We start from the raw sequence: 19,284 nt of genomic DNA on the forward strand, positions 1-19,284 counted from the left end.
TTTTCTGTCACGGTATCCCATGTCCCAGGAAGCTAAGGGATGCCTCTGCTGCACAGGGACTCGGCAGGGCAATTTCTTTTCAGCTTTCTCTACTTTGGCTCGTGCCTCTGGATTTGAGCACATACCTGCCGAGTCCCTGCACAATACCTGTCCTCACCCACCTCCCTTCACGACTTACTGCACTCATGGCGTTGCACAAGGGAAAGGAAAGTCAGCCTCGGTTCCAAAAAGCATTTTATTGGGCGATGCGTTACACAGAGAGTGGTTATACAGCAGGCATAGCAACTCAAGGCCCGTTACAGGAGCGAAGGAGAAGTTGGCTTGCCCCTCACTTGAGGAATGGTGGGATATGTGTGGAATGAGACTATTTGAACTAGATCTGCTCTAGAACAAACAGGAATTAATTCAGGGAAGTTCTGTGTTATACAGAAAGTTAGACTAGATGATCACTATAGGCCCCTCTAGCCTTACAATTAATTAAGTGAAAGAAAGCTTATTTACAAACAAAGGCTCAAAAAAGAGTCACTGCCACCTGTATTGTGCCCAGCTTCCCACATAAATTGGCATGGCTGTAATAAACACACTTCCTGCCTCCATGCGGATGCAATCCTGATTCTGCTGCTTAGACCCAGAATCAAACCATTTTGAGGACAGAAGAGTTCTAACAGAGAATGATTTTCTTCTCCAGCTTTGCTTATTCTAGTCCTAGCATGACACAGGGGCATGTGCAGTAACTGAGAGAGGACTTCATGTTCTGAGCAGACCTGAAAATCAGAGGAGTCCCTTGTTGTGTAATGCTGAAGATCACACTGTGGCTTTGTGACTGTCACTAGCAATTACTGTTCACATCCCAAACTCTCAGCCTTCACTCAGCAGAAGATTCTTTGCACTGATGCCTGAGTTAATTAAATTAATTGAGGATTAAATTAAAATGCCAGAGGAACCACACAAATGAACACACTGGCTTTCCAAATTTATACAGCCTATGTGACTGGATAGCTAGGCACCAAATCACCCAAACATAGGGCTACTTTGCACAATTCTAGCCACTTCAGCTGGGCAAAGCAATTCTAATGCCAGTGGACCCTGTCCCAGAGAGCTAAACAATTATCACTGCATCAATTGCTGGTGGATTCCCCCTGCCTAAGGGAATCCTAAGGTGGCACAGAGCTTGTGTAATTTCTCCTGCACCTCAGCTGCCAGATGGGGATGGAGCCAGGGGAAAAGGAAGCACAGATAAGGCATCCCTGCACCCATTTGGTTTTCATCTTCCAGCTGCTCTAATTAGCACCAGGACTGGTCCCATCACCCAGGTTTAGGTTGCTAAGACTCATGCCAAGTGCTTCTTCCCCAGCCCAGAGAACTGAGGCTGTTGTGCCAATTTCCTTTCATATGTGGTGCTAACACTAATCCTTATTCTTTTGTGACTACCATGGAATAGTTTTTTTGGGGGGAATAGCTCAGTGGTTTGAACATTGACCTGCTAAACCCCGGGCTGTGAATTCAATCCTTGAGGGGGCCATTTAGGGATCTGGGGCAAAAATTGGAGATTGGTCTGGCTTTGAGCAGGGGATTGGACTAGATGACCTCCTGAGGTCCCTTCCAACCCTGAGATTCTATGACTTTTCCAAAGTCTGCAAAAAGATTAGGAATTAATGAGTTAATGTCTCATTTCTTCAATAGAGACACTTTGCTGACTCACCATTCCAGGAAAATCAGAAAGAGAAGCTTTTTTATGCTAGAAACCAAAGAACAATAATTAAGTGGCATCACATGGCTGACAATCATTACTGTCTCGTTCAAATGCACCCCTGGAAAATCTGCAAACTTTGTTTCTCTTAAAGGAAAAATTCTAGGATTTGTTATACTAACTCAGAGAGCACAACAGATTTTTAGTAGATAAGAGATACGTTAAGAGTTCATTGCAGAGAAATTCTAATGCATCCGTTGAACCTACTTTGTCCTACAACGCCATCTCCCAACGGAGACCCATATGATTATGGAAAATCAGACAGAAAGAAATGGCTCTTAAGAAGAAGCTGATTTAGGCCAAATTTGTGTGAATTTCGTAAGAGGGCAGCTTCCTGGCTGATTGTCAAATATTCTGTTGTCATTTTGAAAACTTCATTCTAGTGCCGTTCTCTTCTCTGTAATGTCATGTTTAGAACATTTCATATATTGCACTGGAATGTCTTTTAACAATGCTCACTTTAATTTGGTTGCATCTCACTGAAGAGGCCTCATGCAAAACAAAATCAAGCCAAACGCTAGCATTTATGCCGTGTGTTCCAGGCAGTAAAAGCATTGGACTGAATGTGGTAAAGAATCCTTGTGGGCAGCATCCTGAATCCAGCCCTCCAGGGGAACTTCAGCTTCCATCACTAGTAGTCACCGGATGCTTCTTCTGTGGGGTGAAATGGGCAAAGTGTTAATAAAGCAGTGAAGGCCCCTGGGAGGCTGGGATTTTGTTTTATCTCTATGGGTTAAGCAGGAACAGGAGGACGAAGGGGAGAGAGGCAATATATCCACCAGTCGATGCCCTCAGGCTCTGTGGGAGATGTTCACCTTGCCCAGCTGGAGTCCTTCTCCAATTACCCTAGTCCAGTACAGCAAAGCAGGATTCCCGTCTGACTAGGCACAGGAGCCAACAGATGGCCAAAGAACGTTTTAGAAGTACGACTTTTAAGTCTGAGACATCTACCAATGAGAACTCATGACACTTTGTGTACAGTGTCCCTCACGCCCCTGGCGTTTTTACCACTTGAACCAGAGCGTGCAAATCTACTGGACAGGAAGGGTGGCAGCTGGTGTATGTCACAATGGGTCCTCTTGAACAGGTGACCTGATTTAGTCTAAAATTGTAATAATTAGATAAACAGTCATTAATAAGTTAATTTCTAATTTTTTCAAATGTAGCTTGGGCAAGAAATTTCAATGTTTTAATCTGTTGGATATTAGTTGGTTACTTAGCTGCTGAAGAAGGGGAGCTACGTAGCTCAGTTGCAGGGCAGGCTCCAGGCACCAGCTAAGGAAGCACGTGCCTGGGGTGGCCCCTGTGGAGCGGCGGCATTTCGGCCAATATTGGGGCGGCTCTTTGGCAGCTCTCTGCTCGCCTTTTTTTTTTTTTTTTTTTTGCTTGGGGAGGCAAAAAAGCTCGAGCCGGCCCTGCTCAGTTGAGAACCTGAAGGATCAGAAAGGGCTGAGGAGCAGCTGAGTTCTGCAAGAGGACAAGGCAGGGAAGCACCTACCAGCCCTGCTCTAGCCTGCTGCGGGAAGCCCGGGGCTGCAAGCCTGAGCTTGCACTGCAGTAGAGAGATCTCCTCGTGCCAGACCTCACCTCTCATGTTTCCTCAGATACCATCAGTTGACACTCCCAGGATGCAGCCACCCGGTATTCCTTGGTTACCAGGATGGCTCTTGTGTGAGAAGGGGATCTACTAGCCTCTGCAGGGGAGTGACCCACTGCAGCTGACCTCTTCCAGCTCCCTGAACCAGGACTTCCCTTGGCAAGCCATAGTGAAACATTCTCCTGCAGCACTGAACTGCTCCTCACGTCCATCCCACAGCCCCCTGTCCTCTCTGCATTGCCCACTGGCAGAGCTGGTGCTAGCCCACTGGGGGCCCTAAGCAGGAATATCCCGTCTCCCCCCCACCACAGGCAGACACAATACGAAACCAGGCAAATTCTTATAATAAAAACGGAGGGACTCCCTTGAGCTGCTCGGAGCCCTAAGCAATTGCTTCGTCTGCTCATGAAGACCAGTGGGCCAGCTCTGCCCACTGGGCTGCAGCTCGAGCTCCTCACACACCCTTCTTCAGTTGCCAGGAGCTCCAGAGGCATGAATGAAAACAGTTCTGAAGAATAATAGAAACAAAAAGCCAAATCCCATGCTGAAAAGGGACATGCGTCTGAGATCTTGGAGAATTTTCTGGAGTGGGGTACATACATTCTGTGAATTTTTAGCTCCGGGAACCCAGAAAAACATTAGATCGAAAAGCTAAATTTGGAAAAGGGGCATTTTTAAACCTTTAGAAGTTCAACATACTCCAGCCACTTAGTCCAGATCCAGGTCTGGGGGAAATATCAGAAACAATATCTGTATTCCGAATCTTTCTTCATCGGAAATAAATGAAATAAATTGTGCTGTAAAGTGGAACTCTCAACTCAGCCTTATCTTGGGAGCCACTCCTGATCCCTCAGCAATTATTTGCTAAGCACTGACAATGTGCTCAGAACAAGACAACAAGGACAGATGGCTGGAGGGATTGCTGCTCTGACCCACTATGGTAATTTCGATGTGACAGGAAGATCCTGTCCTGAAGAGGTAACAAGCTAAACATTTATAAAAAGTCATCCCTGGCAGCCCAGGTTAGCTTTACCTTTGACCAGCCATGCTGAGGGACTGCATGCCCATGAGCTTACTCATAACGGGCCCAATTTTCAAGCCTGCGTGCCTAAATGGAGGCGTCTAAATCTGCATTAGGCATCTATATACCAGTTTCTGGACCTAAGAACCAGCTTTACAAAGCTATTTAGGTACCTCAATATGTAGATAGGCACCCAGTGGGATTTTCAAAAGCACTTCAGGGAATTACATGCCAAACTCGCACTGATTTTCAAGGGAGTTAAAGTATCTTAATCAGTTTAGGTGCTTTTGAAAATCTCACTAGGCCCCTATTTGCATCTTTAAACAACTAAAAACCTTTGAAAATATGCCCTGTACGTATTTATCTAGGCCCCTAAATGCAGATGCAAACATGCACCTTTGCGTACCCTACTTTGAAAATTGAGTTCCCCATGTTACGCTGAGTGCAAGCCAGCCAGTTCTCTCTGTACCTACCTTCCCCAGCATACATTGATCTCCAAGCCGAGAGGTCCAGCTTCCGTATCCGATTGCAGTTCACAAAGTCTCTGGGGTAAGTATTGGCATAGAAAATACTCCTAGGAACCTCAGTAATGCGGGTGTTATCACAGATTATACGTGGCAAGCTGATCCGTCTCAGGGCGCCTCGCTGCTGGGGAGTGAAAATCCCAATATTCTCCCACCAGAATCTGCCCAAAACAGGAAAAGAGCAGCAACAGATTTTATCCTGTGGGTTTTGATAGATTCGGGACAGCTGGCATGTCCAATGAAACATGAACACAAGCAACATCTTTCTCTTTAAAAAGAACAGGAGGACTTGTGGCACCTTAGAATAACAGAATCATAGAATATCAGGGTTGGAAGGGACCTCAGGAGGTCATCTAGTCCAACCCCCTGCTCAAAGCAGGACCGATCGCCAATTAAATCATCCCAGCCAGGGCTTTGTCAAGCCTGACCTCACTAGTGTCGAATAGAGGGGAACGATCACGTCCCTCGATCTGCTGGCAATGCCCCTACTTATACAGCCCAAAATGCCACTGGCCTTCTTGGCAACAAGGGCACACTGTTGACTCTTATCCAGCTTCTTGTCCACTGTAACCCCTAGGTCCTTTTCTGAAGAACTGCTGCCTAGCCATTCGGTCCCTAGTCTGTAGCGGTGCATGGGGTTCTTCCTCCTAAGTGCAGGACTCTGCACTTGTCCTTGCTGAACCTCATCAGATTTCTTTTGGCCCAATCCTCCAGTTTGTCTAGGTCCCTCTGTATCCTATCCCTACCCTCTAGCGTATCTACCTCTCCTCCCAGTTTAGTGTCATCTGCAAACTTGCTGAGGGTGCAATCCACACCATCCTCCAGATCATTAATGAAGATATTGAACAAAACCGGCCCCAGGACCGACCCTTGGGGCACTCCACTTGATACCGGCTGCCAACTAGACATGGAGCCATTGATCACTACCCGTTGAACCCGACAATCTATCCAGCTTTCTATCCACCTTATAGTCCATTCATCCAGCAAATACTTCTTTAACTTGCTGGCAAGAATACTGTGGGAGACAGTGCAAAAGCTTTGCTAAAGTCAAGGAACAACACGTCCACTGCTTTTCCTTCATCCACAGAACCAGTTATCTCATCATAGAAGGCAATTAGATTAGTCAGGCATGACTTGCCGTTGGTGAATCCATGCTGACTATTCCTGATCACTTTTCTCTCGTGTAAGTGCTTCAGGATTGATTCCTTGAGGACCTGCTCCATGATTTTACCAGGGACTGAGGTGAGGCTGACTGGCCTGTAGTTCCCAGGATCCTCCTTCTTCCCTTTTTTAAAGATGGGCACTACATTAGCCTTTTTCCAGTCTTCTGGGACTTCCCCGGATCGCCACGAGTTTTCAAAGATAATGGCCAATGGCTCTGCAATCACATCCGCCAACTCCTTTAGCACTCTCGGATGCAACACATCCGGCCCCATGGACTTAGTAGGAGCATTGCCAGCAGATCGAGGGAAGTGATTATTCCCCTCTACTCGGCACTGGTGGGCCACACCTGGAGTATTGTGTCCAGTTTTGGTCCCCCCACTACAGAAGGGATATGGACAAATTGGAAAGAGTCTAGCGGAGGGCAATGAAAATGATTACGAAGTCATGACTTATGAGGAGAGGCTGAGGGAACTAGGGTTATTTAATCTGCAGAAGAGAAGAATGAGGAGGGATTTGATAGCAGCCTTCAACTACCTGAAGGGGGGTTCCAAAGAGGATGGAGCTTGGCTGTTCTCAGTGGTGGCAGATGACAGAACAAGGAGCAATGGTCTCAAGTTGCAGCGGGGTGGGGTCTAGGCTGGATATTAGGAAACACTATTTCACTAGGAGGGTGGTGAAGCACTGGAATGGGTTACCTAGGGAGGTGGTGGAATCTCCTTCCTTAGAGGTTTTTAAGGTCCAGATAGACAAAGCCCTGGCTGGGATGACCTAGCTAGTGTTGGCCCAGCTTAGAGCAGGGGGACCCCCTGAAGTCTCTTCCAACCCTGGAATTCTCTGATTCTATGCTCCCCTGGGTGGGCGGAGCCAAACCCACCCCACCCCTCTCACTGGAAGTACCAGGAGCTCCTCTGTTGCTGAGCCACAGGAGAGACCGGACGTCTCTTCAGGGGAGCAGACGTCCCTGCAAGAGGCTGGTCCAGCCCAAGTGGACCGACACTTTGCCAGAGCTACCCGCGGCCAAGTACCCCGAGCAGAGGGGGGATCTTTGGGACCAGGGCTGGCTCCAATGTTTTTGCCGCCCCAAGCCCCCTAAAACCCCCAAAAACATGTGGCCGAACATGGAAGCGGAGTAATGGTGTGGCCGCCGAATTGCCGCCGGTGACTGTAGAAGAGTCACGTCCCGCCGCCGCCGAGGGCGGATTGCCGCCCCAGAGCCCGACGTCCTGCCGCCCCTTTACATTGGCCGCCCAAGGTACCTGCTTGGTTCGCTGGTGCCTGGAGCCGGCCCTGTTTGGGACCCTACATCCAGACTGTGGTGGGGGGGGGCCCAGGGAGACCAGACTCTAGTCCGGTCCTGCTGCCGGAGTGTGAGTCAGCATGTTGCGGCTGGAACCCCCGCTGACTCAGTGGCAGATCACCCTGCCACTTTCAGGGGCCTGGGCTGGGATGCAGTGGAGTTGGGTGGGCCTGCGTCCCCCTGATACCCCACCCCTGGATGGCAGCCTCCCCACCATAGGCAAAGAGGCCTGTGTTGGCGTTCACCCCCCCCCCTCCGCCTGAGCCTCTTGTCTGCTTTGGTGCTCAGCTCCCCCCTGCCCTGCCTGAGCCCCCAGACTGCTTTGGCACTCACCCCTGCAAGAGCCCTAATTGTGACTCCGCTCCGCCCAGAGGGAGCCAGAGCCCCTCTATGGACGGTTTGTAGCTGTCTGTCCAGCCAGGTGGCTGCAGGCTTAAGACTGTTTGTGTTTCCGGCCCCCCCCCCAAAGGGGCTGGAGCTCTTCCCTATAAGACTATTACTGTAGTCTGCCTGTAGCGAGGCAGAGTAGCCTCCCTCTCCCACTTCAGAGTGAGGGACCACTACAGGCTTAAATTCCAGTGGCTTACTATGAATGGGGATCCGCCTTTCTGTATTCAGAATACCTACAGTGGAGCACCCATAGGGACACTACTCGAAGAAGAAGTAGCTATCAACTGGTATTTGATGTTCTAGATACACCCCTGATATGTAAGAAGGGGAAGCAGATATACCTGTAGCTATTAAATATAGATTATAAAATACCAAATATGCAGTGACCTCATTCACTTTGGAAGATGATGAACAAAACCATAGGTGGAGCTTGCATTCAGCTCCCCGAAACAAACAGCCTCCTACCCTTAATCACTGGGATTCCTATCTTTGTATGATCTCTTACCTGTCCCCATCTCGCAATTTTCTGAACTGAGATCCAATGATGCAAGCCATGGTGGGCCCAACTCTGCCATTGGGAACAAATGGCTCCGCGAGTGCCCCAATCCAGATGTCGATATTGTCTGGTGTCCCGTACAGGTCCATGAACTTCTTGGCTAGCTCACGATTTCTCAGCACTTCAGAGAGTTCAGCTAAGTTGCGAGGCTGTGAAAGCCCACAGAATTGCCTCCAGGCGTTATACCCTGCAGAACCAGAGCAGAGCAGTCAATACCACCATCTCCCTCCCATCTGTGCTAGCAAGTTGTTCCTCTTCCTTGGGTGACGCAGTCACATATTTGTTTCTAGTGTATTTGAAGTCTTTTCTAAAGCTCTCCCCTTATTGTCTCTGATTTTCTGTTCTTTGTGTCAACTCTTTGTGTCAACTTTAGTTCCAATTAGTACCTTACCTGGCACGATCAGTATAGTTCAGGCAGGATGTTCATTCTTTAGATCATGCTGTATTAGACATAACCCTTTCCTACCCGGCAGCTTTTACTCTTTGTTTGTTTTGGTGTCAGAGGCACATGAATAATTGTGTCTCTCTATGGAGTCTTCAGTTACTTTCAGGCTCCATTTACAGTTTAAGATTCTAATATATTCTTCTACCTGCTATTAACCAAAATGATCTTTGGATGTATAGAGAGGGGAATGTTGAGTAGAACTCGTGAGATTCTGTCATCTCTGAATACATCACTGTTGGAACACTACATCCCATTCTGGTCTCCACACTTTAAAAATAATATTGAAAACCTGGGCAGGGTTCAGAGAAGAGCTAAGGAATCATTTGAAGTCTGGAAAGTACAACTTACACTAAGAGATTTAATGAGCTCAATGTATTTCACTTATCAAAACAAAGATTAAGAGACTCTTTAATCCTGTCAATAATTGCCTATCTAGAGAAGGCACCAGGCATTAGGGAGCTCTTTGCTCTAGCAGATAAAGGCAGAATAAGATCCCATGGCTGGAAGCTGAAGTTAGACAAATTCAAATGAGAAATAAATGGCAGCTTTTTAACAGTGAGAGTAATGAAGCATTGGAACAGATTAGCAAGGGAGGGAGTAAATTATTCTCATTTAGAGGGTTTTAATCAATTTGGGTATCTTTGTAAATGTTCTGTTCTAGTTCAGACACCTGGTAGTAGACCCAGTTGTGTTGCCTTATATAGCAGGGAAGAATTATTCCCTCCACTGCAGGAATGACAGGCTGACGTTATATGGTCTGTGTTATGCTGGTCAGATTAGATCCTAGAGGTTACTTCTGGCCTTGAAAACTGTGAATTTATCACCATTCCTCATAGTTTTGAAGTCTGCCTTATTAAGTTTCCCACCACAATGCTATCCTAGTTACAGTATCAGCCTAACTGGGCAGTGATCACGGTTAGCCCAGGAAGCTTCTATGCTCCATTTTAATTTTATTAACTCCTGTCTATTACCCAAGACTAAGGGCTTGTCTACACTGAAAACGCTGCAGCTGCCCCACTGCAGTGCTTCAATGAAGACGCTACCTACATCTCCTGTCGACATGGGTACTCCACTTCCCCAAGAGGCAGAACTAGGTCTGCACCAGGGCTCAGGTTGGTTTAACTGTGTCACTCAGGGGTGTGGATTATTCACTCCCCTGAGCGATGTAGTGATACTGACCTAATTTCCTGGTGTAGACCACATCTGAATTGAGAATTGCTTCTTCTTCTGTAGGCACCTCAACAGGCTGATGTAAAAAGGTGTCATTCTGGTACCAAACTGATACTCCAAACCATTCCCAGATTCATAGAGTGTAAGGCTAGAAGGAACTATTAGATCATCTAGTCTGACCTCCTGTGTAACACAGGCCAGAAATTTTAGCTTCTCCTGTGTTGAGCCCAACGAAATGTGTCTGAGTAAAGCATCTCTTCTAGAAACGTTTCAGAGTAGCAGCCATGTTAGTCTGTATCTGCAAAAAGAAAAGGAGGACTTGTGGCACCTTAGAGACTAACAAATTTATTTGAGCATAAGCTTTCGTGAGCAGCTCACTTCATCGGATTTGTTAGTCTCTAAGGTGCCACAAGTCCTCCTTTTCTCTTCTAGAAAGGCTCCAGTCTTGCTCTGAAGACTTAAGGAGGTGAGAATCGACCACTTTCCTTGGCAGCTTGTTCCAATGGCTAATCACCCTCTATTAAAAATCTGTGCCATATTTCCCATTTGAATTTGTCTGGCCTCAGCTTCCAGCCATTGGCTCTTGTTCTGCCTGTCTCCACTGCATTAAAGAGCCCTTTAGCACCCAGGCTTTTCTCCCCATGATGGTACTGAAACAGTGTAGTCCAGTCACCTCTATATCGTCTTTCTGATCAGCTAGTCAGGTGGAGTTTTTTAAGTCTCTCACTGTAAGTTTCTCCAGCCCTCAAATCTTCTTTGTGGCACTTCTCTGCACCATCTTCAATTTGTCATCATTTTTTTTCATTGGAGACACCAGAAATGGACGCAACACTCCAAGACTGGTCCCACCAATGCCGTACACAGAGGTAAAATCACCTCCTTACTCCTACTCACCATGGTCTAGTGAATCGTAGGGGAGTTAAAGGCATCCACTATCATTTTTCTACCTGCTACTTTTCTTTATGACTCCTCCACTTCTGCAATCTTAGCTGTGAGGTGTTACGGTTGGCTCCTGAGGGCACTGACCTGCTCACAGCAGGGGCACATCTGCCACACAATAAGTAGTGGTAGCAGATAACAGAACAAGGATCAATGGTCTCAAGTTGCAGTGGGGGAGGTCTAGGTTGGATATTAGGAAAAACTTTTTCACTAGGAGGGTGGTGAAGCACTGGAATGGGTTCCCTAGGGAGGTGGTGGAATCTCCCTCCTTAGAGGTTTTTAAGGTCAGGCTTGACAAAGCCCTGGCTGGGATGATTCAGTTGAGGATTGGTCCTGCTTTGAGCAAGGGGTTGGACTAGATGGCCTCCTGGGGTCCCTTCCAACCCTGATCTTCTATGATTCTTTGAGCCACACACAGGACATGTGAGAAGATGCGATTTGTTGAATCAAAGAGGCAGCGTGGTTCAGGAGCTGGGCAGAGTTAGAATGCAGCAATTCCTGAATTCTAGTCCGGGCTTGGCAATGATTCTTGCAGACAAGTCATTAGCTTCCATGCCAGTTTTGCCATTTATCAACTGAAGATAATATGTTTGTTGTGACACAAAGAGAAGAGTTCATCAGTGACTGTTTGCACCGTTCTGTGCAATGTGATGTGAACACAAAGGATTATGCTGCTAAGCATCTAACTCCAGTCAGCTCTTAGCTCCACCCTGGCTGCTAAGTCAGTGGCTAACTTTCATAGAATCATAGAATATCAGGGTTGGAAGGGACCTCAGGAGGTCATCTAGTCCAACCCCCTGCTCAAAGCAGGACCAATCCCCAATTAAATCATCCCAGCCAGGGCTTTGTCAAGCCTGACCTGAAAAACTTCTAAGGAAGGAGATTCCACCACCTCCCTAGGTAACGCATTCCAGTGTTTCACCACCCTCCTAGTGAAAAAGTTTTTCCTAATATCCAACCTAAATCTCCCCCACTGCAACTTGAGACCATTACTCCTTGTTCTGTCATCTGCTACCACTGAGAACAGTCTAGAGCCATCCTCTTTGGAACCCCCTTTCAGGTAGTTGAAAGCAGCTATCAAATCCCCCCTCATTCTTCTCTTCCGTAGACTAAACATCCCCAGTTCCCTCAGCCTCTCTGCATAAGTCATGTGTTCCAGTCCCCTAATCATTTTTGTTGCCCTCCACTGGACTCTTTCCAATTTTTCCACATCCTTCTTGTAGCATGGGGCCCAAAATTGGACACAGTACTCCAGATGAGGCCTCACCAGTGTCGAATAGAGGGGAACGATCACGTCTCTCGATCTGCTGGCAATGCCCCTACTTATACATCCCAAAATGCCATTGGCCTTCTTGGCAACAAGGGCACACTGTTGACTCTTATCCAGCTTCTTGTCCACTGTAACCCCTAGGTCCTTTTCTGAAGAACTGCTGCCGAGCCATTCGGTCCCTAGTCTGTAGCGGTGCATGGGGTTCTTCCGTCCTAAGTGCAGGACTCTGCACTTGTCCTTGTTGAACCTCATCAGATTTCTTTTGGCTCAATCCTCCAATTTGTCTAGGTCCCTCTGTATCCTATCCCTACCCTCCAGCGTATCTACCACTCCTCCCAGTGTATTGTCATCTGCAAACTTGCTGAGGGTGCAATCCACACCATCCTCCAGATCATTTATGAAGATATTGAACAAAACCGGCCCCAGGACCGACCCTTGGGGCACTCCACTTGATACCGGCTGCCAACTAGACATGGAGCCATTGATCACTACCCGTTGAGCCCGACAATCTAGCCAGCTTTCTATCCACCTTATAGTCCATTCATCCAGCCCATACTTCTTTAACTTGCTGATAAGAATACTGTGGGAGACCGTGTCAAAAGCTTTGCTAAAGTCAAGGAACAACACGTCCACTGCTTTCCCTTCATCCACTTTCCTACCTACTGGTTTACTGTGGCACAGTAAAGCAGACAGGACCCAGAAGAGATCCCTGCAAGATCCCAGCCAACACTGTGCTGTCAATATTTACTCTCCATGTCAGACTTTTTGTCCCAGGGTATGTGGATGGCTTAAGGTTGACTACATTTCTCTGTATTCCATTATGGAACTGTCTGGTTTTCTCCCTACGTTTCTAGAATATACTGCAATTTACATTCATTCCTGTGCGGTTTGGCATTTTGGTATTTCCATTTCCTCTGGAGTTTTGTTTCTGAGATGGAGCCAGCTGGGATCCTCACCTGGGAGACCTTTATCTCTGCCCCGCTGCATGTTAAGTGCCGCTAAATCCAGTCCAGTCCTCATGACCTGTTCAAACAGCCGATCCCGGACTTCATCCACAACCATTTGCCTCTGTGTCATCAGTTTGGCCTGATTAGCCATCAAGCCACGGAGAATAGGGTCAATGCCACCTGCAGGAATTAAACAGCTACTAGTAAACGGCCTTCCACATCCAACAACATTAGGGATGGACACTGCATTTGAAACAGAGGCCCCAGCTGGGCTTTTGTTCATACATCTACTGGTATAGTAGATGACTTGGGAACCTAAGCTTTGAATTTCCTGATATCTGGAAAAGTGCTCCTTCAGAAAAGGAGGGTGGTCCAGCAGTTAACATGCTGACCTGGGACTCAGGAGACTTGGGTTGAATTCCCTGCACCATCACAAACTTCCTAGGAGGCCTTGGGCAAGATACTTGGCCCCAATCCAAAAAAGGTGCATGGCCATTGTAAAGATTCACTTCTCAATGCCTGGAAAATCAGGGGACCCACAAAGCCTGAGGTAGGCATAAGTGTATGGGGGGGTGGGGGAGAGAGGCACCCGAGGAAAGGCTCCACCAAAGCTTGGTGGGGAGCCACCCCAACTAGCCAACGGGGGAGGCAAATCAGAGGGCAGTGTTCTAAGCCCCACCCCCTCGCAGAGTTCAGCACCCAAATCCAGGCTGCAGGAAGGAGCCTATCTCTGCTAGCAATCCACAGCCAGGAACCCCTCTGCTGGAGTCAGGAGGTTTAGGTGGCTGCCTAGCTTCTCACAACACTGAGGAAGCTGCCTCCTGTATAACCTTCAGTGCACTGGTTCCGGCACTCACCCAGGACATGGGAGACCAAGTTCAATTCCCTCCTCTGCCTGATATGAAGAAGGGATTTGACCAAGGCTCTTCCCCTGCTCATATGAACACCCTAATGACTGGACTATGGGATATTCTGGTAGCAGTGCTGTCAGTCTCTCATGTGAAAGCTGTTCTACTGTAACGAAATATTAATTGGGCCAGAGAAAGCATGAGAATCTCCCTATAGTCCAGTGTTTAGGGCACTCACCTAAGAGGTGGGAAAGCCCTCTTCAAACTTTTTCTCCTCATCAGGAAGAGGATGGAATTAAACTGGGGCCTCCCCCTTCCTGGGTGAGTACCCTAGCCACTGGATTAAAGGCTATAAGGGAGGCCAGCTCTGCCTCCTCCTCCCTCCTTGCCTGACTGTTCTGTGTAGCGTTAGGCATGTTCTGAGCACACCCACTGGACTGGGTCCTGCAGGAAGATAGGTGGAGGAACATGGTCAGGGCAGAACCATAGACCCCAAGGGAGCATTTACAGCAAATGCATTTAGGCACCTAAAGGGTTAAATGGCAGCTGAGTGGGGGTTTTGTGACTTGCAGTGGTGCCTAAACAGGGATTTAGTCCCCTAAATCTGGGATTTAGGCACGTACATCCCTTTGTGGATCTCTCCCTCATTCTCTCTGGGCCTCAGTTCCCCATCTACAACTGGGGACAGTAAGAATATCAGAACGGCTATCCTGGCTCAGACCAGGGGTCCATCTAGCCCAGTGTCCTGTCTCTGACAGTGGCCGATGCCAGATGTCTGCCCTATCTCACAGGGGTGTTGTGAGGATAAATACCTTAAAGATTTCGTGAGCTACAGCTCACTTCATTGGATGAAGTGAGCTGTAGCTCACGAAAGCTTATGCTCAAATAAATTTGTTAGTCTCTAAGGTGCCACAAGTCCTCCTTTTCTTTTTGCAGATACAGACTAACACGGCCGCTACTCTGAAACCTTAAAGATTGTGAGAGACCCAGACCATATGGTGATGGGGACCATGTAAGTACCTCACATAACTCCAAACTTCCTGCATTCAGGTCTTTTTTCCTCCCCTCTCAGGAAAATGTTTATCTTCAGTGATTTTATTAGCAACTATAAACATTTAACCAACCAGCTGTGAGCTTCCCCAAGAGGACGGTTTCTACTTTGACCACTCAGAGGAACTGTGCTGGGATGGCAAGATGCTTTGGCCACTGGTGACTGGCAGGATTCACTGGCTGATTTTGAGACAATGACCCCTATGTTGATGTATCCTGTTGTGAAGTCTGGCCATAGTGGCAGATGGGAAGTGTCTGACCAGAATGGGTGTGGGACAGCGGAGAGTAGGACTGCAGGAAGGGTTTTACCTTGTGTCACAATTTTCCACGTAGCAAAGAATTCTTTGCTGAGGAGGGTTGGGGGGCCTACAGGCTGGTAATGATCATCCAAGCGGAACACAAAGGGCTGAATCGAAGCGTGAGCAAAGCGGAAAGCGATGGTGAAGATGCTGGATATTCGGGGATCCACAGAGTCATTGTACCGCCAGTAGAAAGGAATCGCTGTCCTGAAGTTATTTCCCAGCAGGCGGGGCAAGTAGTCTCTGAAGGTTATAATCTGGGGAAAACAAGGAGAGGATGATCCACTCATGGCACCAACCATCAGCTCCCTGGGAGTGTAGAGAGGGCTATGCTCATCTCCCAAGAGTTATTCTATGTAACTGTTTCAAAACCACCTGTCTGGGAACACGCAATAAAAGGGCAAGTGCTTGTACAAAATGGGAGCAGAGAAAGTGCACAGGACAGGGGCTACCCCACAATCTCTCTGTTGACTTGGCCAGACACTCTTTTCACCCAAACACACTTTAGTCCCAGGTACCAGATTGTAACTTACTTCCTAACTTTGTGGCACAGACTCATGGTCCTTTCTACACCTGGCCATTTTATCACATGGTCAGTGATGCATCCTTGGGCAGGCCAGATTTGGGTGTCAGCACAAAAGTCCTCTGCATATGGCTGCGGCTTCCCCAGCCATGCAATTGTTTCAGAATCTCAGCTTTCATTACAAATAACAAAGTTTCTACCCTTCATGTTTGCTCAGAAAAGAATTAAAACACGCCCCAGCAGGCTACTGTGAGCACATCAGACCTGTCCTCTACTTCCTACACTTGCTTACCATAGAATTTCACATTAAGTTCAAGGTCTCAGTCCCAGGGTATCTAAAAGACTAGCTAAAGCTCCCGGATGAAACCTGTGATCGACAACTCTGCACCTCTGGCACAATGGAACTCTCAACAATCAGAGTAAAGATCATCGGTGTAGGAGACAAGACTTTTTCTGGGTTTAGTCTGACACAGTGCAATGAAATCCCCCAAGAATCAAGGACCATCCCATATCTCCTTGCTTTCCACTCCAGGTGCAAGGCACATTTCTTTGACCTTGCCAGTCAAAGGGGGCTGGTGGTTCCTAAAAGATGTAATCCTAGATGCTCAATATCAAGCTATTCCAATGCAGAGAAAAGAAAAGAAAAGCCACAAGAGGCCAATGTGGCTGCATGAGGATCTTCATAGCTATCTACAAACCAAAAGGGATCCATACAAGAAATGGAAGGAGGGGCATGGCACCAAGGAAGGATACATGGGATAGCGTGAGTGTGTAGGGACAGAATCAGGAGAGCCAAGGCAAAGAATAAGTTACAGCTGGCAAGGAACGTTAGAGACAAGAAGGGGATCTGCAAATATGTCAGACAAAAAAGGGAAGATCAGGGATGCTGAGGGTCCGCTGTTCAATGGAGAAGGTGAACTGGTAATGGAAGATGATAGGAAAGAAGAGCTGCTCAATGTCTACTTTGCTTCAGTTTTCACACACCAAATAACACGTGACTGGACGACTAGCGAAGTTACCATAGACAGTAAAGGGGAAGGGACGCAGATCGGGAAAAGTAAAGAACACATCAGAGATCTTCTGAATGAATTCTAATCTGAATGAATTCAAGTCAGTGGGGCCTGATGTTATTTATCCCAGGGTGCTGAAGGAATTAGCTGAAGAAATCTCAAAGCCACTGGCAATAATATTTGCAAACTCATGGATGACAGGAGAGGTCCCGGAAGACTGAAGAAGGGCAGATCTGGGGCTCATCTTACAAAGAGGAAAAAGGAGGAGCCAGGAAACTACAGACCAGTCAGCCTGACCTCCATCCCTGGGAAGCTACTAGAGCAATGTACAAAACAGTTAATTTGCGAATACCTGGAGGCTGAAGGGTGATCACAAGCAGCCAACATGGATTTACCAAGAACAAATCATGTCAGACCACCTTGATTTCCTTCTTTGACAGGGTAACTCGTTTAGTGGATGGGGGGAATGCGGTGGACATAAATACCCTGACTTTAGCAAGTCTTTTGACACAGTCCCACAAGACATTCTGATAAGTAAGTGGGAGAAATTCGGGCTCAGTGGAACTACCATTAAGTGAATACATAATGTGTTAAACAACAACAAACAAAGAGTAACTATTAATGGAATGATGTCAGATTGGACGGAGGTCTTGGGTGGAGTTCCACTGGGATCTGTTCTGGGCCCAGTGTTGTTTAACATTGTTATTAATGACCTGGATGTAGGTATAGAGAGTACACTGATCAAGTTTGCAGATGACACAAAGCTGGGGGTGGTTGCCAACATTTTGGAGGGTAGAGCTAAAATTCAGAGGGATCTTGATAAACTGGAGAACTGGGCTAGACAACAAAATGAATTTCAACAAAGACAAATGTGAGGTGCTACACTTAGGGAAGAAAAACCAAATGCACAAATACAGAATGGGGGAAAACTGGCTTTGCAGCAGCACTGCTGAGAAGGCTCTGGGGGTTGTGGTGGATCACAACCACAACATGAGTCAGCAATGCGATGCTGTTGCAAAAAAAAGCAAATGCAATTTTAGGTTGTATTAACCTAAAGCTGGTTAGGCCTCAGCTGGAGTACAGTGTCCAGTTTTGGTCACCAATGTGTAGAAAGGATGAAGAGAAACTGGAAAGGATCCAGAGGTGAGGGACAAAGATGATCAAAGGAATGGAACACAAGCCATATAAGCAAAGGCTGAAGGAACCGGGTATGTTTAGTTTGGAAAAGAGGAGATTAAAGGAGGACATAATACGATCTTCAAATACTTAAAAGACTGCCATAAAAAAGATGGAGAAAAGTTGTTCTCTCTTGCCATAGAGGACAGTACAAGAGGAAATCGGTAAAAACTACAGCATAGCAGATTTAGATTAAATCTCAGGAAAAACTTCCTAACTGTAAGAGCAGTAGGGCAATGGAACAGAGGCCTCTGGAGGTCATGGAAACTCCCACACTGGAGGTTTTCCAAAGGAGGCAGGATAGCAGGCTGTCTTGTATGGTTAAGACCAGTGCTTCTCAAACTTTAGCAACCCGAGGACACCCTTGATTTAAAATTTTTCGGGGACCCCCAAGGCCCTCCACTCAGCCCTTGCCCTGCCCCCTTCCCTGAGGCCATGCCCCACCCCTTCTCCAAGGCCCCATCCCTGTTCACTCCATCCCCCCTCCCTCTGTTGCTCACTTTCCCCCATGCTCACTCACTTTCACCGGGCTGGAGCAGAGGGTTGGGGTGCAGGAGAGGGAATAGGGTGCAGGCTCTGGAAGGGAGTTTGGGTGTGGGAGCAGGCTCTGGGCTGGGGCAATGGGTTGGGGTGCAGGAGGGGGTGAAGCGTGCAGGCTCCAGCCGGGCAGTGCTTACCTCAGGCAGCTCCCGAAAGTGACTGGCACATCCCTCTGGCAGCGACTCCAAGGCTGCGGGGCCAGGGGGTCTCCGCACGCTGCCCCTGCCCACAGACACCACCCCTGCAGCTCCCTTTGGCTGCAGTTCACGGCCAATGGGAACTGCGGACTCAGCACTTGGGGCGGGGGCAACGTGCGGACACCACCCCCCAGGGGCCGCCGGGACATGTCGGCCACTTCCAGGAGCGGCACGGAGCCACAGCAGGTAGGAAGCCTGCCTTAGCCCCACTGCCTTGCCAGACTTTTGGCATGCAGGAAGTGCTGGGAGGGAGGGGCAGGAGTTGATGGAGGGATGGGGAGATCAGCAGAGCCCCTCAGGGACCCTCAGGGGTCCGCAAACCCCAGTTTGAGAAATCTGGTTTTGACACAAGAAATCCTTGGCAGTGGGTTAAAGTAGATGACCCTTGCGGTCCCTTCTAACCAGTGATGAGCTGCCAGAAGCTGAAGAACTGGTTCCTTCGGTCACTCTGGGTCTTCAGCAGCACTGAAGAACCCACCACTGAAGTGCCGCCGAAGGGCCAGAGTGCCGCTGGGTGAGTAAGAATTCTCAGGGGAGCTTCCCCAGCCGAGAGCTCAGGCACTGGCCTCCC

At 47.9% G+C, this 19,284-nt stretch overlaps 1 protein-coding gene across 2 annotated transcripts in view; it reads right to left on the bottom strand.

The window, feature by feature from the left end:
- Nucleotides 1–217: 217 nt before the first annotated feature.
- Nucleotides 218–19,284, bottom strand: part of LOC102933916 (eosinophil peroxidase) — an 80,058-nt gene continuing 60,991 nt past the window's right edge. For both annotated transcript variants that reach the window (XM_043531291.1, XM_043531292.1), the window contains exons 10-14: nucleotides 15,278–15,524; nucleotides 13,080–13,250; nucleotides 8,249–8,486; nucleotides 4,842–5,053; nucleotides 218–2,404 (exon numbers count right to left, since the gene is read on the bottom strand). In XM_043531291.1, the coding sequence (XP_043387226.1) occupies nucleotides 2,382–2,404; nucleotides 4,842–5,053; nucleotides 8,249–8,486; nucleotides 13,080–13,250; nucleotides 15,278–15,524 (891 nt within the window). In that variant the 3' untranslated portion in view covers nucleotides 218–2,381. The remainder of the gene's footprint in view (nucleotides 2,405–4,841; nucleotides 5,054–8,248; nucleotides 8,487–13,079; nucleotides 13,251–15,277; nucleotides 15,525–19,284) is intronic.

This window comes from Chelonia mydas, chromosome 17 (assembly GCF_015237465.2).
Source record: "Chelonia mydas isolate rCheMyd1 chromosome 17, rCheMyd1.pri.v2, whole genome shotgun sequence".
Taxonomy (NCBI): Eukaryota; Metazoa; Chordata; order Testudines; family Cheloniidae; genus Chelonia; species Chelonia mydas.